This window comes from Bubalus bubalis, chromosome 14 (assembly GCF_019923935.1).
Source record: "Bubalus bubalis isolate 160015118507 breed Murrah chromosome 14, NDDB_SH_1, whole genome shotgun sequence".
NCBI classification, from domain to species: Eukaryota; Metazoa; Chordata; class Mammalia; order Artiodactyla; family Bovidae; genus Bubalus; species Bubalus bubalis.
In genome coordinates, this window is record NC_059170.1 from 43301750 (window position 1) to 43323863 (window position 22114).

The window sequence follows — 22114 nt, forward strand, 5'->3', positions numbered from 1 at the left end:
GCTCTGACACAAAACAGGCACACTCACAAAACACAGCTGAATGAGAGGCTGAAAGGTGAGACTTTCTTTCTCAAACTCATTATCGTCAACCATTCTTCACTTAGCTGACTTTCATTCTAGACACTGGGAACACAGCAAAAACAAACACAGGGGAACTGATTTTAAGTCATTCAGCACTTACCACTCCATCTATTGCCATGTAGAGAAGCCGTCTTGGTCTGACAATACTGAAGAGTCTGTCAATGTACTCAAAGATCGCAACCATCATTTCATCCTCGTTTTTTGGTGCTGGTCTACAATGACAAGCAAATAGTGTAATATCATATAGCACTCCTCCGTGACTTGTGCTATCAGCGACAAAAATGGGTTACGTACTTGTCTTCAGGATGCGTACAGGGGTGGATGATTCCATTCATATCCAAATACAGATTATCAAACTCCACATCATTGGGGTTAGGCTTACTGGCATCGACAGGAATCTTTACACCATTGCATTCTTTTGGCTATGAGGAAGTGATAATTAATAGTAGTTTGGTTTGACTGTTCAAGTCTGAAATTGACATATCCTAGGCTCAGTACGAACCTGTGCTTCATTTCTGAATTGGAAATAATATACTTATAGTCATCTTTAAGTTACAAGATAGGCTATTTTTACTCCTTAAAGCTTCCAGCACGACAAGTTACTCTTGACTACGTGGGGGATAGTGACCAAATTCCCAAGTCATTCAGCTGTGCAAGAGAGAGACCAGGGAGTCTTCCCAGAATTCTCTTCCTTACCACACCCATTTCAACTTAACCTGAAAGATGCCTCTCCATGCCACATGTTCTCACTCCTGCTACCAGCATCAGGTATCACTTCTCACCCAAAAGATCGGCCTTTGGATGGACTGCCCCACTTCCAGGCTCTCTCTTCTCTAGCCCACCCTCCATGCTGTCCGTTTTCCTTAAGTACAAGCGTGGCTGTGTCTTCTCTCGCCTGCATCTTCCAGTGCAACACAGCACGTGCAGATCCACGAGCCTGGCCCTTACCAGCCCTCGGTCCTGCCACAACGCTGCTCAGGCCACCCCACCTCCCCTGTTCCCAGAAGATGCCCTTCCATCTCTCAACGCCTCTGTTGCTCCTTCTCCCTCCTGACCAACACTCCTTCCTGACATCTTATTCCTTTTCCAAAGTCTAGACTCAGATCGAATGCCACCGTGTTATCACACCTTGAACACATCCCCCCAACAATTAACTGCTCCTCTTCTATGTCCTCACAATTCTTCTTATTCAGTGTTTTTCTACTTGGTTTGCCATTCTAACCCCCAACTACACTGCAAGTTCTTCAAAAGGTAAGGACTGTGCTATACTCAACTCCTGGAGGCTCTCAACTGTATTTTTGTGGTAAAGCATTATCTTTCTTTCTGCCAGAGCTTTAGCAAATTATAAGAGCTAGGTTTTTATTCTTAGTAATAGTAAAGGCACTTTAAAAATAACACATGCAAAGTATCATTTTTTTTAAAACGTGTGAACTTAAAAGCCCATCATATACATGCTACCTCATGGATGAACCTCAAAAACATTCTGCTAAATAAAAGCCAGTCACAAAAGACCACAAAAGATCCTATTTACATGATTCAGAACAGACAAATCTTTAGAAAGAAACAGATTAGCTTCAATCTGCAGTGGGGGCGGAAAGGAAGGGAGGAGATAGGAAGTGACAGAAAATGGTTACATTTCTTTTGGAAATGAGGAAACTATTCTAAAATTAAGTAATGGTGTTGGTTGTACCACTGCATTCATACTAAAAGCACTGAACCATATCATTTTACCGGTGAATTATATGGTACATATTGCAATAAAGCTATTTTTAAAAGATATAAAGACAAAAGGTCAACTTAATGAGAAAAAAAACAGGGCCCATAGAAAGGACTGATGAAACCGTGGTACAACCATATACTGGAATGTCTGACAAAAGTACATTCCAAATGTACAAAAGTAACAATAAGTACAAATGTTACAAAAGTAACATCCAGATGAATGGTCACAAATATCTTAAGCCAAAAAAGGAGGTGAAGAAAAACACATCCTGTATACCACTTACAGGAAATTATAAACGATCAAAACAGTACTAGGCACTGTTCAGGGATGAACAGAAACCACAGAGAAGAGCAGATGAAGGATGAACACCAATCTCAGGACAGTCGTGATCCTCAAGAGAGAAGAAATGAGATTGGGCTTCAATTTGCATTTCTAATTGGAAGAACTGGCTGTCAAAGAAAGAGGCTATCAGAGTTCTGTGCAGACACCTGTGAATCAGGAAAGAGGGGCTTGATCAGAAGCAGTGAACCAGAAGGAAAGCAAGTCAATTTTAGAGGTCTATCAGAGAAGATCGTCTGATGACTCCCAAACAAAAACAAGCTCTATAAAGGCAGGAGGCTGTGCCGCTCCACTTGCTCTACACTTAAGGTCCACACCTCCCTTCCTCCTGAACCAACCAGACACCACACTCAGGAGAATCCAGACCCACTTTCTCTATGATTCCCAAGAAGTCAGACAGTTAAGTATTTTTGACTTGTTGACCTATGACCTCAGTTGCAACGACTAATTTTCTGCCTTTATAAAATTAAAGCACCCCTAAACAATATGGACATGAATGAGTATAGGTGTGTTCCAATAAAGTTTTATTTACAAAAACAGTATAGACCGCTGGCTTGCTATATTGCAGCTTTTCAACAAATGCTGAGTGTAGCTGATGAGTTTCCACTTCCCCTGCCTAGAAAGCAGAGCCTAGGGAAGAAGGTGTAGGCGGGTCCTGATTTTGAGAAAAGAGCGCCAGGCATTCCCAACAAGAAAGACACACATTTTCCTCTTGGGAGTTCTAAGGATATCTTCAACACATTAATTACATAAACCTAGAGTTTCTTTCTTCAGGAGAAGATTCTCAACAAAGGAACTCACTCTTCAAGAGGCTGGCCATTAACTACAATGTGAGTGTATCTGCTGCTGGATTCGAGAGATTCTTAATCAAAGAGTAGCTACATGGAGAGCTACTCTGAACACGAAAACCAATTCATCTCAAATAGCTTTTCATTATCTTTGGGGGTTTCCAGTAATAAACTGAGCACACATCGCAGCCTTCCCTTTCTATCCCCGGACCACATAAAAGACTAAAAACATCCCACCACAACTACAGAGCTGTGCTAGAAAACCAAGAGAAGAACCGTCGGTGACTGGTAAATCACAGGGGATGCCCGAAACATGGAAAACTAGTAGATCTGATCAGAGGACCTGCCTCAAACATGCAGATGTGGGAGAATCTGAGGGCTCCGGGCCCACAGGGGGCTCACATAAGAGCCTCTGGAGGATCCACAAGCAGCAACAGCAGGAACAGTCCAGCTGGTCAAACTTAGCACTCTCCCCTCCACTCACCGTCTCAGGCCCCATGAGAACCAGGCACCTTGAGACCGTTATTCTCAAAGGACAAGGGTGCTTGCGGAGGAAGGGCAGTCAGCACCCTGGCTGATGGAAGGCTGGCTGTCAGGGCAGTCCTACCCCGTGGGAAGCCCACTTCTCCACGGCCCACGGCACGAGGGGAGGAAGAGCTATCTGTATCCCAGACAAGCAGCTGAGAGATCACCCTGTTTCTGGACAGGCTGATAAAGAAGGTATGTGAAAAAGTAAATATGGTCCACACACAAATAGTGACTCTGTATAAAAATACACTCCATAGTATTTAATGCAAAACCCCTAAAATAAACTCCACACCAACCTGCTGTTCTAGTCAACGATATACGACTTTCTGGCTCTTCACATGTAAGGTAGAAACCCCAACTATCAGTAATATTTAAGTAAATGCATTTTTTGTGTAAGCCTGCACATATTTCACAGCAGCATAACGAACCCACCTGCAACGCAGGAGACACAGAAGATGGGGGTTTAATCCCTGGGTTGGGAAGATGCCCTGGAGGAGGGCATGGCAACCCACTTCAGTTTTTGGTCTGGAGAATCTCATGCACCAAGGAGACTGGTGGGCTACAGTCCTAAGCATCACAAAGAGTTGGACATGACTGAGCAACTAAGTGTATAGCACATGCAGACACACAGAAAAATCAGGACTCACGCCTGAGGTTCTGCTGCAGTAAGAGCTCCCTCCATTTAATGAAAGTGAAGTGAAATGGCTCAGTCGTGTCCGACTCTTTGCGACCACATGGACTATACATATACAGTCCATGGAATTCTCCAGGCCAGAATACTGCAGTGAGTAGCTGTTCCCTTCTCCAGGGGATATTCCCAAACCAGGGATAGAACCCAGGTCTCCCACATGGCAGGCAGATTCTTTACCAGCTGAGCCACAAGAGAAGCCCAAGAATACTGAAGTGGGTAGCCTACCCCTTCTCCAGGGGATCTTTCCAACCCAGGTCTTCTGCATTACAGGCAGATTCTTTACCAGCTGAGCCGAAGGGAAGCCCAAGAATACTGGAATGGGTAGCCTATACTTTCTCCAGCGGATCTTCCCGACCCAGGAATTGAACTGGGGTCTCCTGCATTGCAGGTGGATTCTTGACAGATAATATATTGTAGAACTTGGTTTTAGATTTCCCTTAAAGCAGCTCAGAACTTACAAAAAAAAAAAGCAGCTCACAAAAGACTAACAAAACACAGGTGATATTTTGGGGAGAAAGGGTCACAAGGCTACTGAAAAATTTAAATTACAGTATTCTGGTTAAAAATCAGGCCATAAATTTTGATGTAGTTGCCAAACAGAAAAACTTCATATTTTTAGTGATTAATATTTTTTCACATAGTATGTCAGCTCTCCATTTTTATATGGTGTCAGTCAACAAGGACTACTAATTACCACCACCGTTTACAGAATACTTAAAATGGGACAGGCACTGTTTTCAGGGCTTTTACTCGTGGATTATTTCCCTCTTTTCTCACAACAACCCTGTGAGGTACCGAGCATCTCACTTACTAATGAGAACACAAATGCTCAGAGGGGTTAAGTGGCTTTCCAATGTCATACTTCTGTCAAGTTCAGAGACCAGGATTGAACTCAGTCATCTGAATTCAGAGCTGGTAACTTACGCCATATGTCAGGCTGATTAATCGCAATTTCACTAGATTCAGCATGAACTCAACACCTGTAACGTGCGTCAAGGACCACAGCCAGAACTACAGGGGATACACAGTATGCTGATGTGTGAACCTGATCTTCACTTGCCCAGAGAGCATACTGGTGAGGAGGGCTGCCAGCATGACAGCATGAGGACTTCTGCTGCTCACCTGCTCTCCAGCCGAACTAGTGAGAATCTTTTGAAAAAGACAAAAGCATTTAAATTTGAAGCCTTTGGAAACAGTCTAGAGGCAAAGAGCAATCTAGTCAAGAAAACCTTTGAAAATTCAGAACTCACTTCATTTGTGACAGAACGTGGAGAAATTCACACCCAAGGGCATTCTCAAGAACTGTGTAAGTTGTGGCGAAAAGGGACCAAGAAAAGAATCAGGGACCTAAGGAAGATACAGCTTAGACCACAGACTAGCTAGTCTGTGGGAGAGAAAGGGGGGTTTAAGACAGCTGGGAGGAGCTGCCCTCCAGCTGGGGTTAGAACAGATACCAGACATTAATCTCAGAGGTGAAGCCTTGCAGGTGTCACTGCATTAGTCTGTAAGAGACTTCTGTGGAACACTCAACGGACTAGATACATTCTCGACTGCATGTGCAACATTCTCTGGGATAGACCAATCAATCGCAGGGCCATGAAACAAGCCTCAATAAATTTACAAGCATGAAAGTAATACAAAGTATGTTCTTCAACCACAACAAAGTAAATAAAATTCGAGCTCAATAACTGGAGAAAAGTTGGCAAACTTGTAAACATGGGCAATTTAACAACACACTCACAAACAATCAAGAAGAAATCAGAAGGGAAATCAGAAAATGATTTAAGATGAATGAAAAACAGGATACGACATATGAAAACTAACATTGTAAAGCCCAAAAGCAGTGTTCAGAGGAAAATTTATAGCTATAAATGTTTGTATTAAGAAAGATCTCAAGTCAATTACCTAACCTTCCAACTTGACACTGGAAGAGCAAAATAAATCCAAAGCAAGCAGAAGGAAGAAAACAAATATGAGAGAAAATGACACAGAGAATAAAAAGGACAATTTTCTAAAAAAATCTATGAAACTAGACTTCCCTGGTGGCACAATGGATAACCCACCTGCCAGTGCAGGGGACCCGAGTTCGAGCCCTTATCCCGGAAGATCCCACGTGCCACAGAGCAACTAAGCCTGTGCGCCACAACTACTGAGCCTCTGCTCCAGAACCTGTGAGCTGCAAGTCTGAGCCCTTGTGCTGCAACTACTGAAGCCCATGTGCCCAGAGCCCAAGCTCTGCAACAGCAGAAGCCACTACACGAGAGGCCCACACACCACAACTCGACAACGCCCTCGCGCAGCATCAAGACCCAGTGCATCCACAAGCAAATAAATAATCTATGAAACCAAAAGGCAGTTGTTTTACAAGATCAACAAAATTGACAAGTCTGACCAAGAAAGAAAAAAGCAAGGTGGGAAACCTAGATTTCACTGCAGGCAAACAGCACAATTCTATACGACGCAATGCTACTGAGAACTAGACACAAAAATATCTCCACTTTTACTTGGATATATAAACTACCAAAATTAACTTATCAATCAGTGCAAGGCACTATTCGAAGTTGTTAACTTGGATTTACTGACTTAATCCACACAACCAACTTATGTGGTGCACATACAACTGGTCATCTTTATTCACGAATTCCAATTTGCGAACTCAGCTGCTCACTAAAATTTTATTATACCCCAAATTAATATTGTTGCAGTCTCGAGGTCATTCACAAACACAAGCAGAATGGAAAAATTTGAGTCCACCGACACACACACTCCCAACTGATGTTAAACAAGGCAGCACTCTGTCCTATGTCAGCTCTCATATAGAAATGACCAGAGCATAGACTGTAGGAATGGGGTTGTGAAATACAAGCAACTCCAGTTTGCTTATAAATACGGCATATAAAGGTTTCCAAAAATCCTGGAAAAAAAAAAAAAAAAGAAATTGATACATGCTGAACAAGGATGAATCCTAAAAACATTATGCGAAATGAAAACGTGAAATACACCAGACACGAAATAACAAATATATGATTCCACTTACATTAGTACTTAGAATAGGCAAATTCATAAGACAGAAAGTAGGTTGCAGGGGAAGCAGAGAATTGTTTAGGTGAGTACAGAATTTCTATTTGGAATGATGAAAAAATTCTAGAAATGAGCAGTAATTTGGCAAATTGACTCCCACGTATATAAAAAAAATAGTACACCATGACCAGGTGGGGTTTATTTACCTGAAATACCGGACTCATGTTAACATTTAAAAATCAATGTGATTCACCATTAAAAAAAAAAACTAAAAAAGAGAAAGCACAGCATAAAGTGTAATTTTATAACAGTATAATTTTAAAAACTCTTAAGAAAACATAAGAAAAATCTCAGTGACCTTGGCTTTGACAAAGATTTCTTAAACATAACACAAAAAGCAGTAATATAGAGAAAAAAGAAAGCAGGCTTTACTAAAATTAAAAACTTTTGCTCTTATTTGCATGAAAAAGGAAATCACAGATTATTTACCAAAAAAATCAATATGTAAAAAACTCTAATTCAGTAAGACAAACCATCCAACTTAATAATGGGCAAAAGGGACTTCCCTGCTAGGACTCTGCTTTCACTGCTGTGTGTCTGGGTTCAATATCTGGTTGGGGAACGAAGATTCCTCAAGTCTCATAAAAGGGAAAAAAAAAGTCCTTACTCTTAAAAAAGGGGGGAAGGGGAGATCTGAACAGATACCCAACTCAAGAAGATATATGGAAGGCAAATAAGCACCGAAAGGGATGCTCAGCATCATCTGTCATCAGGGAAATGCAAACTGAACTCACACTGCAGTAGCACTGCACTAGAACGGCGAGAACCAGAAAGACGAACCACACTCAGTGCTGCAAGCAAGAGCAACAACCAGGCCTCTCGTACGCTGCTGCTGGCAGGAAACCAGTACAGCCTCTTTAGAAAACAGTCTGGCTAGTTTTTTCTTTTTAAATAATCAAACACCAACATACACTGCAAGCACTTCTCTAAAGAAATGAAAGCATTATGTCCACACAAAGATGTGTATGCCAATGTTCACAGTTTTTCTTAATAGCCATCAACTGGAAATAATCCAAATGTTCACCAATCAGGTGAATGAAAACCAATCCAATGAATGAAAATCAAAATGTAATATATGCACCACACAGAATACAATTCCAAAATAAGAAACTATTGATACAAGTAGCAACATGGAAGACTTTCAAAATAATTACTGTGAATGAAAGTAACCAAGTTAACTGAGTCAGGTTTTTTTAAAAAGTACCTATTGTGTAATTCCATTTATATAAAATTTTAGAAAATGAAAACATCGATAGAAATAAATCAGTGGTTGACCAAAGATGGGCAGCAGGAAGGGGCTGGGGGAACAAAAAAGCAGCAGAAGGAATGTCTCAGAGGTGATGTTCATTACCTTGATTGTGGTGATGAGTCCATGGATAGACACATGTCAAAATGTATTAAATTGTACACTTTAAAAAAGTGCAGTTTGTTCTAGGTCAATTATACCTCGGGGGAGGAGAGAGAAAAGAAAAATAAATCAACTAGGAGGACCAGTATTCAGAGTTCAGAGAACAAAGTAAAAGGAAAACGGGAAAAAAAATAAAAAAGCATTCCCCGTAACTACAGAACACAAGCCTCCAGACTCACAGTCAGCCAAGCACTGATGAAAAGGAATTAAAATCTAAAGAAAAAAAAAAAAAAAAATCTGTAACTAATACACAGTCACACAAGCTTATATTATCAAGGATAAAGCTCTTTTTAAAATTCAGAAAGAAAAACCGATCAACTACAAAAGAGTGAAAGCAAAAGAACACAGAAATTAAGAGCATGGGCTTCCTGGTTGACACAGGCTCTGACATGCATTAACCACATGACCATGAGTACATTACTTAAGCCGCCTGTGCTTCAGTTTTCTCACCTGTAATAAGAAGCAAGGGGAGGAGGAGAAGAAAGAGTTACGTGGTTGTTATGGGGATTTAATAAATTCATCTGTGAAATGCCTGCTGCTGCTAAGTCGCATCAGTCGTGTCTGACTGTGCAACCCCATAAACGGCAGCCCAACAGGCTCCTCTGTCCCTGGGATTCTCCAGGCAAGAATACTGGAGTGTGTTGCCATTTCCTTCTCCAATGCATGAAAGTGAAAGGTTAAAGTAAAGTCGCTTGGTTTTGTCCGACTCTTAGCGACCCCATGGACTGCAGCCTACCAGGCTCCTCCGTCCATGGGATTCTCCTGGCAAGAGTACTGGAGTGGGTTGCCATTGCCTTCTCCGGTGAAATGCCTAGTACCTACTAAATACTGCATTTAAGTGTTAGCTAAATAAATAAACTGCATTAACATTCAACTTTTCATCAACAATTTTGGATGACAAAAATCAAAAGAACAATGCTTCCCAAGTTCTGAGGGAAAGCAATTTTCAAACTCAACCTCTGCCTAGCTAATGATTACTCATGTATACGAGGAAGAATGGACTTAGAAAACTCACATACTACAACAGCACTTCTTAAGAACTTAAGAACAAAAACCAAGAAAAATGATTAAAAAACAGTACCTCCAACTGCAGAAATTTTTAAAAATATCAAGAAGCACCTTTCCAGCTAGGCTACATAACCAGGTGCCACAGCAGGAGAAATACAGACTTAAAGCAGTCTCCAATTAGAAAGAGGACTTGATAGAATATCTGATATAAGAGTCTGGATGGGGAACCATGTCCAGTGGAAAACAGGCAACAGACAAAAAGACAAAAGTAGCAGAAAATAAACAGAATCCTAGTACACAACCTAGATCTACATAGTAACAATAATCACCAACACTACTTGATTCTTCAGCTTTTAAAACAAACTTGTGTAGCCAAAGCCCTGACAATTTAATCCTGGATGCCAACAAGGCAAAAAGCACAGCTGACAAGCTTGGTATGAGGAATAAGGACAGCAGGGGTAGAAAAGTTAATACCTAACCTCAGCATGTGAAAGGTCAAGGAGTACTCTGTATAGGAGAGGAAAAAGAAAAAAAAAAATATTACTTAACGCTATAGTTTATCAGAAGAATAAAGGCACTGATTAGGGGGTGGGGTGGGGTGGGGTGGGGTGGGGGGCGGGGGCCTGTGCAAGTGACTGCTCCTAACACAGCTACAATTCCACAGATACATCCAGAAGCAATACATCAAATATAACCATGACACTCAGAGACAGAACCAAAAATAAGTTTAAAGCAGTTATCCCTGCAGAGCAGAAAGGAGGTAAGATATGAAGTTAAGAAAAGTTTTAAACGCAAAGGACATGAGCATTGTTTCCATAGTTTCTCTTTGAGAAAAACACAGGCGGTACTGGAAATTTCATGAGAACCATCAGTTTCGGTTTTTCCTCGGACAGGAACTAAGCAAGGTCAAGATCTCACACTGAATGATGAATGAAGTCTGGAGACCCATCTACCTGTCCAAAACAAACAAAAACTAAACAAACCTTCCCCCCCACTACCCACCCAAAAAAAACCCTCACTAGCCTAAGCAGAAAGTTCCCAGTGTCGGCTGGGCATTTCGTTCAAAAGCAGGGCATCGTGTGTCCCTGAACCTCCCCGATCTGGAAACTGAAATCCCGGGTACCAAATCGAAACCGGACGGAGAAACCTGGAAACGACCAATAAGAAATGCCAAGAAACCAACAGCAAGACGCGTAGCACCGATCGAGCGCGCCCAGGAACCCTGAAAATGTCAAAGGCAGGCTTAGCCCAGCAGTCAGACAACGAGGGAGGGGCCCCTTCGCGGACTTGAGTGCTGTCCGAGACCTTCCCGAGGCGCTGCTCTCCCCGCGCGACCCCTAACACGACACCGACGGACTGCCTCTCCCCGAGCCGAAAGCCTCTCAGGCCGGCCGCCCCGGGAGGAGACAAAGCCGTGGGCGGGGTCTGCCGCCCGGGAACCCGCGGGCAGCGCAGGGGTGGCTCTCGCGCCGCCCGAGCCGCTCCCGGGCCTGGAGTGCGAGCGCCCGCGCCCACGACGCGCGTCGACCCGCGGCGACCGGGGAGGCAGCGGGCGCGGGCCCCGCGGGCGGGCGGCGGGCCCCCCGGGGACCGCGGCCTGCACGCGCGCCGGTGCAGGGGGGTGCTCTAGGCGTCGGCGTGGCGGCCGCCTGGCGCCCCCTCACCTTCTCTTCCACGCAGTTGACAATGATGGACGGGTACTTGCGGCTGAGCCAGCGGAAGAAGGCCGGGACTCCCATGGCGGCGGCACAGCTGCGGGCGGCGGCCCGGCCAGCGAACGCGCGGTAACCAGAGAGACGAGCCGCGGCGGGCACCGGCGCTTCCGCCCACGTGCGCCCGGCGACCGGAACTTAGGTCACGGCGCCGCCGCCGAAGAGACCAGGAAAGAGGTGCCGGCCGGTGGGGGCGGGGCCGGAAAGGGGCGGGGCTAGTGAGGGGGTGGCCCAGAGCAGTGGCCCGCGTGGCTCGTCGTCCTCGGCCGCACGGGACTCGGAGCTTCCCCGGCAACCGGTGACCCTCGGGCGGGAACCCTGCGTACCAGGCTGCTCCAGGGGAACCTTGGCGGACTGGTTTCCTCCTTCTCACCCACCTCGATTCATGTAGAATCTAAGCATCCACACGCACTCGTTACTTCTGCTTCCCGCTTTCTCCCGATTTTATGCCACAGCATGAATCTGGGTTAGCAACCGTATTTTTTTTTTTTTAAGTATTTTGCACTGATGATGGCTGGTTTTCGTAAACAACTCACTTATCACTGGTTATAAAATGCAATGTAGCATGTAATTCAACCTTCCAGCTACATTTATGAGTGTAAAATAATTGCTGGTGTCACTCTCCAGCACTTATTTGCAAGTTTACACTGTGCTAAAGCATTGGCTAAGGCATTATCAATGACACCCCACTCCAGTACTCTTGCCTGCAAAATCCCATGGATGGAGGAGCCTGGTAGGCTGTAGTCCATGGGGTCGCTAAGAGTCGACACGACTGAGCGACTTCCCTTTCACTTTTCACTTTCATGCATTGGAGAAGGAAATGGCAACCCACTCCGGTGTTCTTGCCTGGAGAATCCCAGGGACGGGGGAGCCTGATGGGCTTCCGTCTATGGGGTCGCACAGAGTCGGACACGACTGAAGCGACTTAGCAGCAGCAGCAGCAGCAAGGCATTATCAAATTTGATCGTCACTTGGGTCTTCTGAGGGTGCTTTCATCATCTTCCTGTAACAGACGAGAGGCCACGATAGAGGGGGCTTAAGTCTCTTGCTTATTCACATCGTTTCTGTTTCAGTCCAAGTAAAGATCATTTAATACTCTGTCCTTGCACTAACAGGATACTTATATCCTTTGTTTTCTGATGGCTTTAAATACATTTTTTCCCCAACATATAAGAAGGGAGGCGTGGAAGAGGAGGAATTTATGTCAATTTGCTCAAGTCTGGAAGTCCGTCTCCCTGGAATCCCCTCCTGCCTTGACAAATCACACTCAATCCTAAAGGCTCACCTCAAGAGGTCTCTAGGGAAGTGTTTCTCCCTGCCACCTGGTAGTATTCATTGCCCCCCTTCTCTGTGGTCTGATGCCACTTTGTTTAAACCACTGGTGTGGAAATTAGAGAAATGGTTATCCTATATTTTACCTAAGAACAGTCAAAACCTGGAACCTAAGAACATAATTACCTGGAATTATGTCTGTGGTGAAGTCCCTCGTTTCTCCTACAAAGAGCCCTTCCTCAAGTATTTAACTTTCCTGGGCAGTGCTATGTTCTCATAGGCACACATGTACAGTAGGCATTTGGTATGGGGATGGTTAGCTGGGAAAGCTGAGTCATTGAGAGTCCTTGCCCAGCGTTTTTCAACTTCAAGCCATAAGGAAGGTGAGGCAGCACCTCCCAGATGGTTGAGGCTGAAAGATCAGAATGGGATTTATTGCCGGTCTGCAATGAGAAGCAGATTTAGTCCAGTTGCAGTGGGTTTCGAGTACAGCTAAATCCCTCTTCCTGCAGTTTGGTTGGTAAACCTCTTCTTTATTTCCACGTGCCAATAAATGATCCTTTTGCCCTAAGCTGTTTGGAGCTAAGTTCCTCTCCTTTGCATAGGAAAGAGTCTTTGTGCCAGCTCAAATCCTACGTGTTTCCACTTCCCTTCTTCTCCATAAATTTTTCCCAGCACAGAGCCCAAGGCTCCTGCCAGTTCTCATCTTCCATAGCTCTCCTTGACTTCTAACGTGTGGTATTGCATCTTACATTTTTCTTATCTCATCTGTAAATATTCTCTTTCTTCTAATATATCAGGACAAGCTACGCTTTGCTGGGATAATAAATAATGGCTGAAATCTCATCAGCTGACCAAAAGTGTGGTTGAGCTCCCTCCAGGGCTGTTTGTCCTCCACGTGGTGACTCAGGGATCCAGCTGTTTTCATCCTGTGGTTCTGTTAGCTCAACATGTGACCACCACAGCCACTACCAAAGGAAGGCAGGGCAGGAGGGCTATCCTGAATGTTCTGAAGGGCTAGGCTTGATGGTGGCTTACATAATTTCTACTTACATTCATTTGACCAAATTCCAATCACTTGGCTCCCAGCTGAAGACAAGATTGGGAAATATTGTGGGGAAATATTTCCCAATCTCATCTTTTGCAGTACTCAATAATAGAAAAAGGAAACAGGATGGGGGAACACAGCATTGTCTCTGCCATACTCCTTAGTTAAGCTGCAAATCAAATTATTAAATATCTATTTAAGGTCCACAGCCTTTGCTGCCTATGTGGGCACCATTATCAAAATAAATCATTGTCTTGCTACCATCACCTGTCTTATCCATCACTAGCAAGGACAAGGTACAGCCACGGCATATGAAATAAGTAATTAAGTCACATTTTGACCAATAATAAACAAGCCTCATACCACAAGTCTTATTAAATACCCCAAATGAACTGCACAGACAATTGCTACAGACATTTTAAAAAGATACAGATCTAGTCATCTAAAGGGGTAGTCAGAGATGATAGGGAGGAAATAGATTAACAAGGAGTCTTAAAATCTCAGTGAGATTGGGTTGGAAATGAGGTGTGTGTGGAAGAAGACATTGTAAGTTCCCTGGAGGCAGGGGTGTGTCTTTATTGATCTTGTGATAAGCATCCAATAGATTGTTAATATTTTCATGGAATTGAATTTTGAGAGCGGTAGTTCTCAAAATGTGGTTCAGGGATCCCTAAGATCCCAGAGATTCATTCAGTGCGTCCATGATGTTAAAACTTCTTATAATAATATTAAGATGTGATTTGGGGGAGTTCCCTGGTGGTCAAGTGGGTAGAACTCCAAGCTTCCAATGCAGAGGACATGGGTTCAACACCTGGCTGAGGAACTAAGATCCCACATGCTGCACAGCCAAAAAAATGTGTGATTTTCTGTCTTCACTTTCATCCTCCAAGTGTATAAAGTATATAATGGAAATTTCTAGAGGCTATGTGATGGGATCTCTCAATGAATTGCCGATCAGAAACAGCTGTGGCAACCCAGTTGTCTTCTGTTAAGTCAGACACTGAAGAATTTCAAAAAATATAAAACAGTGCCAATCTCCTCACTAATCTGGGTTTGGGAAAAATAGTTATTTTCATAAGCATGTTACTTCTGTTAGCATGTTAAGGGCTTCTTGTTATTTTTAAATGAATTAATAATTATTTATTTTAGCATTTTAAATATTCTAAAATTTTCTCAGGTTTGATTTCAAACATGGTAAATATTGACAGGTATAATTACCTGAACAAAACCTCTTTGGGGTGCTGGATAATTTGTAAGAGTATAAAGGAGTCCCAAGGCCAAACACTTTGAGAACCTCTATCTTAAGACATAAGAAATGGAAATAGAATCAACAAATTTCTGCTCTTAGAACCCAATCCAAAGCTACTTTTTCAGATTTCTAGGATTTTGATATATTGAGATCTTGTCTCAAATGCTCCTTGCCACACAACACAATAGGCAATCATCATCACCAAGTGTAATTCACGGGTACAGATGAACATGACGTTGGTGAAAGCATGTTTGCTTCTATGCAGTCCTGTCCTGGCTGAACTTCAGAATGCAGCTCAGAAATGTAGATAACTGAAAGATGCATTTGTAAGGCCTCCATCTGTACACATCGATGAATGTATTCAGAAAGATTATTTCCCTCTCAACTTTCTCCATCTGTGCTCACACCTTAAGTTAACCAAAGACATTAAACAATGAGCATCGTACCCCAAAGTGTTGAGAAAGGGAAACTGTAATGAAATGATGTTAGGGTTAAATTGCATTAAGTGGCCTACATTTCTGTGGCCATTTTAGAGCCTTTTTTCATGCCTCATCTCTCAATTTCTCCAACCACAAAAATCTCTCTTTTTTTTTCAAGGCCTTGTATCCCTCAGATGCTTTTAGAATTGATGCTGTATGTTTGTAAGTGTGACACGTTGTGACTGACATTTTCGCAAAGTTTGGCTGGCTGTACATAGTTTGGTTTCAAAGAACAGGATTTGACCAAAACCACAAATCTAAATCATACTTATTATTACATGGGTTTCAGTGACAAATCCCATGCTCTAAAACATAACCCCAAACAGTCAAAGTCCCCTAGAATGTGATTTGCTTATAAAGCAGGTACTAGACGTTGTCGGTCAGCACCGTGAAAGGCTCCTGCTACATTTCATCCCATAATATGACATTTCAGAAGATCCTGGCAGATTTCTGTTTAAGGCCACAGGTTATATTGTCTCCTAAAGCAAAAGACAAGACACTGACAGAAGGCACATGTTTCAAGGAGTCAAATGGTAATAATTCCCTTTGGGTGTGTAAGTGGAGAGACTGGAGGGAAACAGCCTCGTTTCAAGGATAATAAAGCGTGAAGCACTCAGAAGTATTGAAGGTACAACCTCAACCCTACAAGCTGATAAGCAGACCTAGACTTTTATTTATAGTGACATGAGTGACATTTATCTGCCTTTCACTGGAACATCTAATCCACTTGTCAAGGTGTGTCTTAAGCGGACACCTGATTTCTGGCCAGAGTTGGCAGGCTTCGAATACAAATGTGACTGCCCTGGCTGAAATTCAGGATTGAAAAAAAAAAAATCATGGAGATATGAAATCATCAGGGAAATACATCAACTTGATTTCAGTTTGCTGCAGAGACAACATTACCTGAATAGGGTATTGGCTTTGTGGTAGAAATTATCATCAGTCAATTAAAGTAGAAACAGAGATGAATTACAAAAGGGTTCACAAACCTCAGTATCTCTTCTTGTTGTTTAGTCACTGAGTTATGTCCAACTCTTTTGCAACCCCGTGGACTGTAGCCTGCCAGGCTTCTCTGTCCACGGGATTTTCCAGGCAAGAATACTGGAGTGAGTTGCCATTTCCTTCTCCAGGGGATCTTCCCAACCCAGGGATCAAACCCACGTATCTTACATTGGCAGGCAGGTTCTTTACCTGGGAAGCCCCAGTATCTCCCTACTTAGCCTTTAAGTTCAATCATAACAGAATTGTAGCTGTCTCTTCCTTATGCCAAATTATTAACAGAGTCCAGTTTTAGGAAGTGAAAACCAACATGAATCAAGAACATACACAAATACTGCCTGACTTCTCTGGAGGCACTGAGGGGGATCCAGACAGTGGTTCCCTCTTCAGGGCCTGGCAGTAGAAGATGATGTAAAGTGTAACCACATTTCAAACTAAGTAGCCATAAGCAACTGAAAGAGCAGTACAAGAAGAAAAAAAAAAAAAAAAGGCCATAGTTACCTCCAAACAAATTAAACAAACTGTAAGAGTTCAGAAGACAGAAAGAGGAAAAGGCTGGTGTGGTCAGGAGCTCAAATAAGACTTCATGGGAAGCAGGACAGGAAAGAATCTTGAAGGATGAGCCAGTAGGTAAGATCTTCACTAGAACGACATGCATTAATTAATTGCAGGGATCCCATTCCCTCAACACATACACACACACACACACACACACACACACACACACACACACACAGAGGCATTCTTGGCTCCTTTCTGACCACGTGGTTCCTTGGCCATGCCACCCGGCACTGCCCCCCCCCCCCCCATGCTGCTGTCCATGGTGCTACAGAGCAGGGCCTCTATGTCACAGGCTACACCTCACCTTCAGGCTAAAAGACAATCACGTTAGGAAAGTCTATGCTGTTTCCTTTGCCCTAAGTAGTGCTGTGCCCAAATATAGTTCTGTTTTCTTTTTTTTAAACCAACTTCATTTCCCTTTAATTTACATACATTGAAATGCATCCGTTTCAAGTGTACACGTCAATGAATTTTGACCAATGTATATACTTGTGAAACCACCACTACAACTGGGACATAGAATAATTCCATTGCCCCCCCCCCCACACACACACAAAGTTCCCTGTGCTCCTGTGCATGGGGTGGCAACTCCTCCCCTCACCCCTGGCCTCAGGCAACAATTAATCTGCATTTTGTCCCAATAGAATAGTTTTTCTAGTGCATGCTCGTGTGCTCATTCATGTCTGACTCTTTGCGGCCCCATGGATTGTAACCTGCCAGTCTCCCCTGTCCATGGAATTCTCCAGGCAAGAATACTGGAGTGGGTTGCCATTTCCTCCTCCAGGGGATCCTTTTGACCCAGGGATCAAACCTGTGTCTTCTACATTGGCAGGCAGGTTCTTTACCACTAGCGCCACCTGGCAAGTTTTTTGTTTGTTTTCTAGATTTTCCTATAAATGAAACCTACCGTTTGTAGTCTTTTGTCTGACGTCTTTTCCTCAGCGTAATGGTTTTGAAACATCCATATTCTGTGAATCAATCCTTTGTTAATTGTTATGTCTATGTACCACAATTTCTTGGACCTTCACCTCTTGGTGGATATTTGAATTGTTTCCAGCTTTTTGGAATAGAGTTTCTGTGGACACCCATGTACAAATTTTTTGTGTTTGCAAATACACTTTTCATTTCTTTAGAGAAAATACTAGGAATAAGAATTGCTGGTAACATATATGGCTTCCCTGGTGGCTCAGACAGTAAAGAATCCAGCTGCCATGTGGGAGACCTGAGTTCAATCCCTGGATTGGGAAGATTCCCTAGAGGAGGGCGTGGCAACCCACTCAAGTATTCTTGCCTACAGAATCCCCATGGACAGAGGAGCCTGGTGGGCTACAGTCCACCGGGTCACAAAGAATCGGACACAACCGAGCAACATTTATGTTATATATGTTTGATGATTATAGGCATGGCCTCTATGAGCATTCTTGTCATTGTCTAAAACCTTAGGAGGCTCTCTGATTTCTATGAGTGGAATTCATACTCCTTAGACTAGCATCTTTGGCCCTCTGCCATCTGCTTTTCATTATTTTGCTTTTCCACCTCGCTAGTATACTTATACTTCACTCACTCACACACAATTGAACTTGCTTGTCCACAACTGAGCCAAATATAAGTGGCAGTGCTCCCAGGACTACACATGGATTTCCTCCTCTTTCTGCCTTGTTGTCTGCGACCACATACCCACCAAAGGTTTAAGTCCTAACTTAGATGTGTGACTTATGTACATTCTTAAGACAAATATCACAGATATCATGAATCCTGAAATTTTGTTTGTCTCTAAACATTCCAAGCATGTTTGTAAGATTTCAGACATCCTCTTTTTGAAGGGTGGGGAGTACAGAGGGCATTCTCTTCACAGATTCAGTCTTCAGGCATTTAGTGAGCATCTACTATGAGCAAGGCATAGTAGTAGATACATTTGTAGAGTCTCCGTAGGACGGGTGTGGGTCACTGCAGCAGTCTAGAAAGGGCAAGTAGACAGCTCTAAGGGAGCATGAAGTGACCACATGGGCTGATACAATTTTATCTGAAGCACAAACAGGAAAACTGGAATGTACAGTTCATAATGATTACAAAGAGGAAGAAAAAGAAAGGGTTTATTTCACCCTGTCTCACTCAGCTGTTTTCTCTTGTCAACTTAAAAAATACACAGTGCAAGAGTTGCAAGTTAAGTTTGGTTTGAGGCAAAATGAGGACTGTAGCCTGGGAGACAGCGTTTCAGATAGCTCTGAGAAACTGCTCCAAAGAGGCAAGGGGGAAGGTCAGTGCATATGTGATTTTGGCGAAGGTGGAGTACATGGAATTAAGCACATTATTTTTTACAGAAGGTTTCTGATGGCCATGAGGAGCAGCTGTCACCATGAAGAATTTCATGCTTTTCTAGATGAAGAAGATGTAAAAACTGGGCTCATAAAATTGGCCCCTGAAAATATCTAACTATCTGGAGATGTGTTCTATCAGTTCCCCCACCCCACCCCGAGCACAGAGGGTCCATTACTGCTCTCCACCCTGAACTCCTTTCAGGGGGTGTCGAACATCAGCAGCACATGCTTTAATCCTGTAGAGGTAGATGGCAAGTGCCAATTCGTAGTTGACACTCTTGCCAATTTGTCGTTAACACCCTTCAAGATGGGCTTCCCTGGTGGCTCAGCTGGTAAAGAATCTGCCTGCGATGTGGGAGACCTGGGTTCGATCCCTGGATTGGGAAGATGCCCTGGAGAAGGAACGGCTACCCACTCCAGTATTATAGCCTGGAGAATTCCATGGACTGTATAGTCCATGGGGTCACAAGAAGTCAGCCACGACTCAGTGACTTTCACTTTCACTCTTCAAGGTAAACCTAAATATGAAGATGAAAATAAGGATGGCCGGGAGAAGAATTGTGCATTTAAAAAAATTACCAGTGGCTCACTCTGCTAAATTTGCTAAAACCATGCCAATTTGAAGGAGAAAGTGCATTGGTGTAGAAAGCATGCAAGCACCATTTCTCATTTCTTGTATTTTTTAAAAAAACTGATTCCCACTGTTCTGCAAATCCTCGTGTTCTTTTCTGAAATGAATCTTCTACCTGGACTAGTGCACATCTTTGTCTTAGAACATGTTACTCAAATGGAATCACTCAAGAAACTTGAATAAGAACTAAGACAGAATTGGACACTTGTGTAATGCAGAAATGAGTCATGGTTCAAATTCTAGCTGTACAATGTGGGAGCTAGTCCAGCACCATGAGAGAATGCCTCAAATTAATTAGTGCTCTCAGAAAGTTAACAAAGGTAAGAACCCGAAAGCTTTTCTGTGTGTGAATGGCAGTCACGTGTTTCTATCTTTCTATCACAGGATCACTTACTTAAGCAGAACTGGCTTAGAAACCTCTATCTTTTACGGTGAGCACTTTAGCTGATGTCTGGGAAAAACAGGCTTTTATGATACCAAAGACTGGAAATATTTTTCATGCAGCTGATCCCATGACCCAAGGTGAATCAAATAAAGCTCCAAAGAATACGTCTCCCTCTGTCTAGTACCCAGAGATCCCACAGCATGTGAGCCTGACTTTTACAGTTCATAGTCTCTTCCTGAAATCTCATTCGTTTTTGCCCAGCCAATCAGCACTGTCAGGATCCGGATGCTATGGCCCTAAAAGATGCTTCATTGGAGAGAGGAATAAGACATGTGGAGCTTTAAGTTTACATAGAGACCCAAGTCACTGGCCTGACTCGACCTACTGCTGTGTGGCCTTGAATAAGCCTCTTGCCTCCTTGGGACCTCACTGTCCTCACTTGTAAAGCCACTTGCTAAACCCAGTCACCTCTGAGGATTCTTCTGGCTCTAACCATCCAGTATTAGACACCCCTTCCTTGTCCAAATGCCTGTGGCATTTGTGATCTTCACTGAATACGCTGACATACACAGCTTGTTGCCACTTGTTTGCAGCTGAATGGGGCTTCCCGCCCCAATGACTGCAGTCATTCAGTGCATTTGGTGACGTTTGATAGATCTTGACTGCACAGCTTTGTGTCAGCCTCTTTTGCAGGTGCTGGGTGTTTATCAAAAATGGCCTGTTCTCCTAGATTCTACAGTCTTGCTTGGGGTAGGGAGCAACTAAGTGAAGAAACAACATGTAATTGGGTTGTGATAAGTGCTATGGAGTAAAATAAAACAGGGCCTAGGGATAGAGCGTGAGAGTGGGGTGTGGTCTCTATTTTAGTGTCAAGAAAAGCTATTTTCCATTCTTTAAAATTGGAGTGTGCACGTGTGTGCTAAGTTGCTTCAGTCATGTCTGACTTTGTGCAACCCTGTGGATTGTAGACTGACAGGCTCCTCTGTCCATGGGATTCTCCAGGCAAGAATACTGGAGTGGGTTGCCACGCTCTCCTCCAGGGGATCTTCCCAACCCAGGGATGAAGCCTGTGATTCTTAACGTCTCCTGCATTGGCAGGGGGGTTGTTTATCACTAGCGCCACCTGGGAAGCCCTAACATTGGGTTATAATTAACATATATGCTTCTGACACCAGTTTCAGTGTGTAATTGCAATTCTCCATCAAGCAATTCTCTGACACCAGCTGGGTGTCCTACAATTCAACTAGGTTCTGACACTGTCTACCCCGAGACAGCATCAGACCATGTTCATGCAAGTTCGTGTGTTCGATTCACAGTGAGGCCAAACAAACTGAAAGGTCAGAGTTTGGAGCAGAGCAAGTTTTACTGCCGGGCCATGTAAGGAGACAAGGTAGTTCTTGCCCTGAAAAACCTCTAGTTTCCAAAAGAGTTTCAGGAAAGCATTTCTAGGACCAGGGAAGGGAGTGGTGTCACAGGTCTGAGGTCAGCTTGTGCAGTTATCTGAATGGCTGATGCTGAGGCAGAAGGATGGGATCACAGGGATTCAGAGTATCAGTCCTTAGGCTCCAGGAGGCTTGGGGCTCTGTGATCTCGGTCTTCAAATAGTCAACATCTTATATTTGTTGGAGACTGGGAGGCTTTTACATCTTTAAAACAACTCAGGAAATTTGCATCCAATACTGTTATCTAGATAGTTTGTGTGTGTGTTAGTCCCTCAGTCGTGTCCCACTCTTTGCGACCCCATAGACTGCAGCCCACCAGGCTCCTCTGTCCATGGGATTTTCTAGGCAAGGATACTGGAGTGGGTTGCCATTTC

The 22114-nt window shown here is 43.5% G+C and overlaps 1 protein-coding gene across 3 annotated transcripts in view; it reads right to left on the reverse strand.

Moving 5' to 3' along the window:
• Nucleotides 1-11490, reverse strand: part of XRN2 (5'-3' exoribonuclease 2) — a 62811-nt gene extending 51321 nt beyond the window's left edge. For 2 of the 3 annotated variants that reach the window (XM_025264142.3, XM_006062814.4), the window contains exons 1-3: nucleotides 11309-11490; nucleotides 376-503; nucleotides 182-293 (exon numbers count right to left, since the gene is read on the reverse strand). In XM_025264142.3, the coding sequence (XP_025119927.1) occupies nucleotides 182-293; nucleotides 376-503; nucleotides 11309-11383 (315 nt within the window). In that variant the 5' untranslated portion in view covers nucleotides 11384-11490. Of the gene's footprint in view, nucleotides 1-181; nucleotides 294-375; nucleotides 504-8579; nucleotides 8681-11308 lie in introns of those variants that run through there. The other variant, XM_006062815.4, reaches the window with a different exon arrangement.
• Between the last annotated feature and the right edge of the window lie 10624 nt (nucleotides 11491-22114).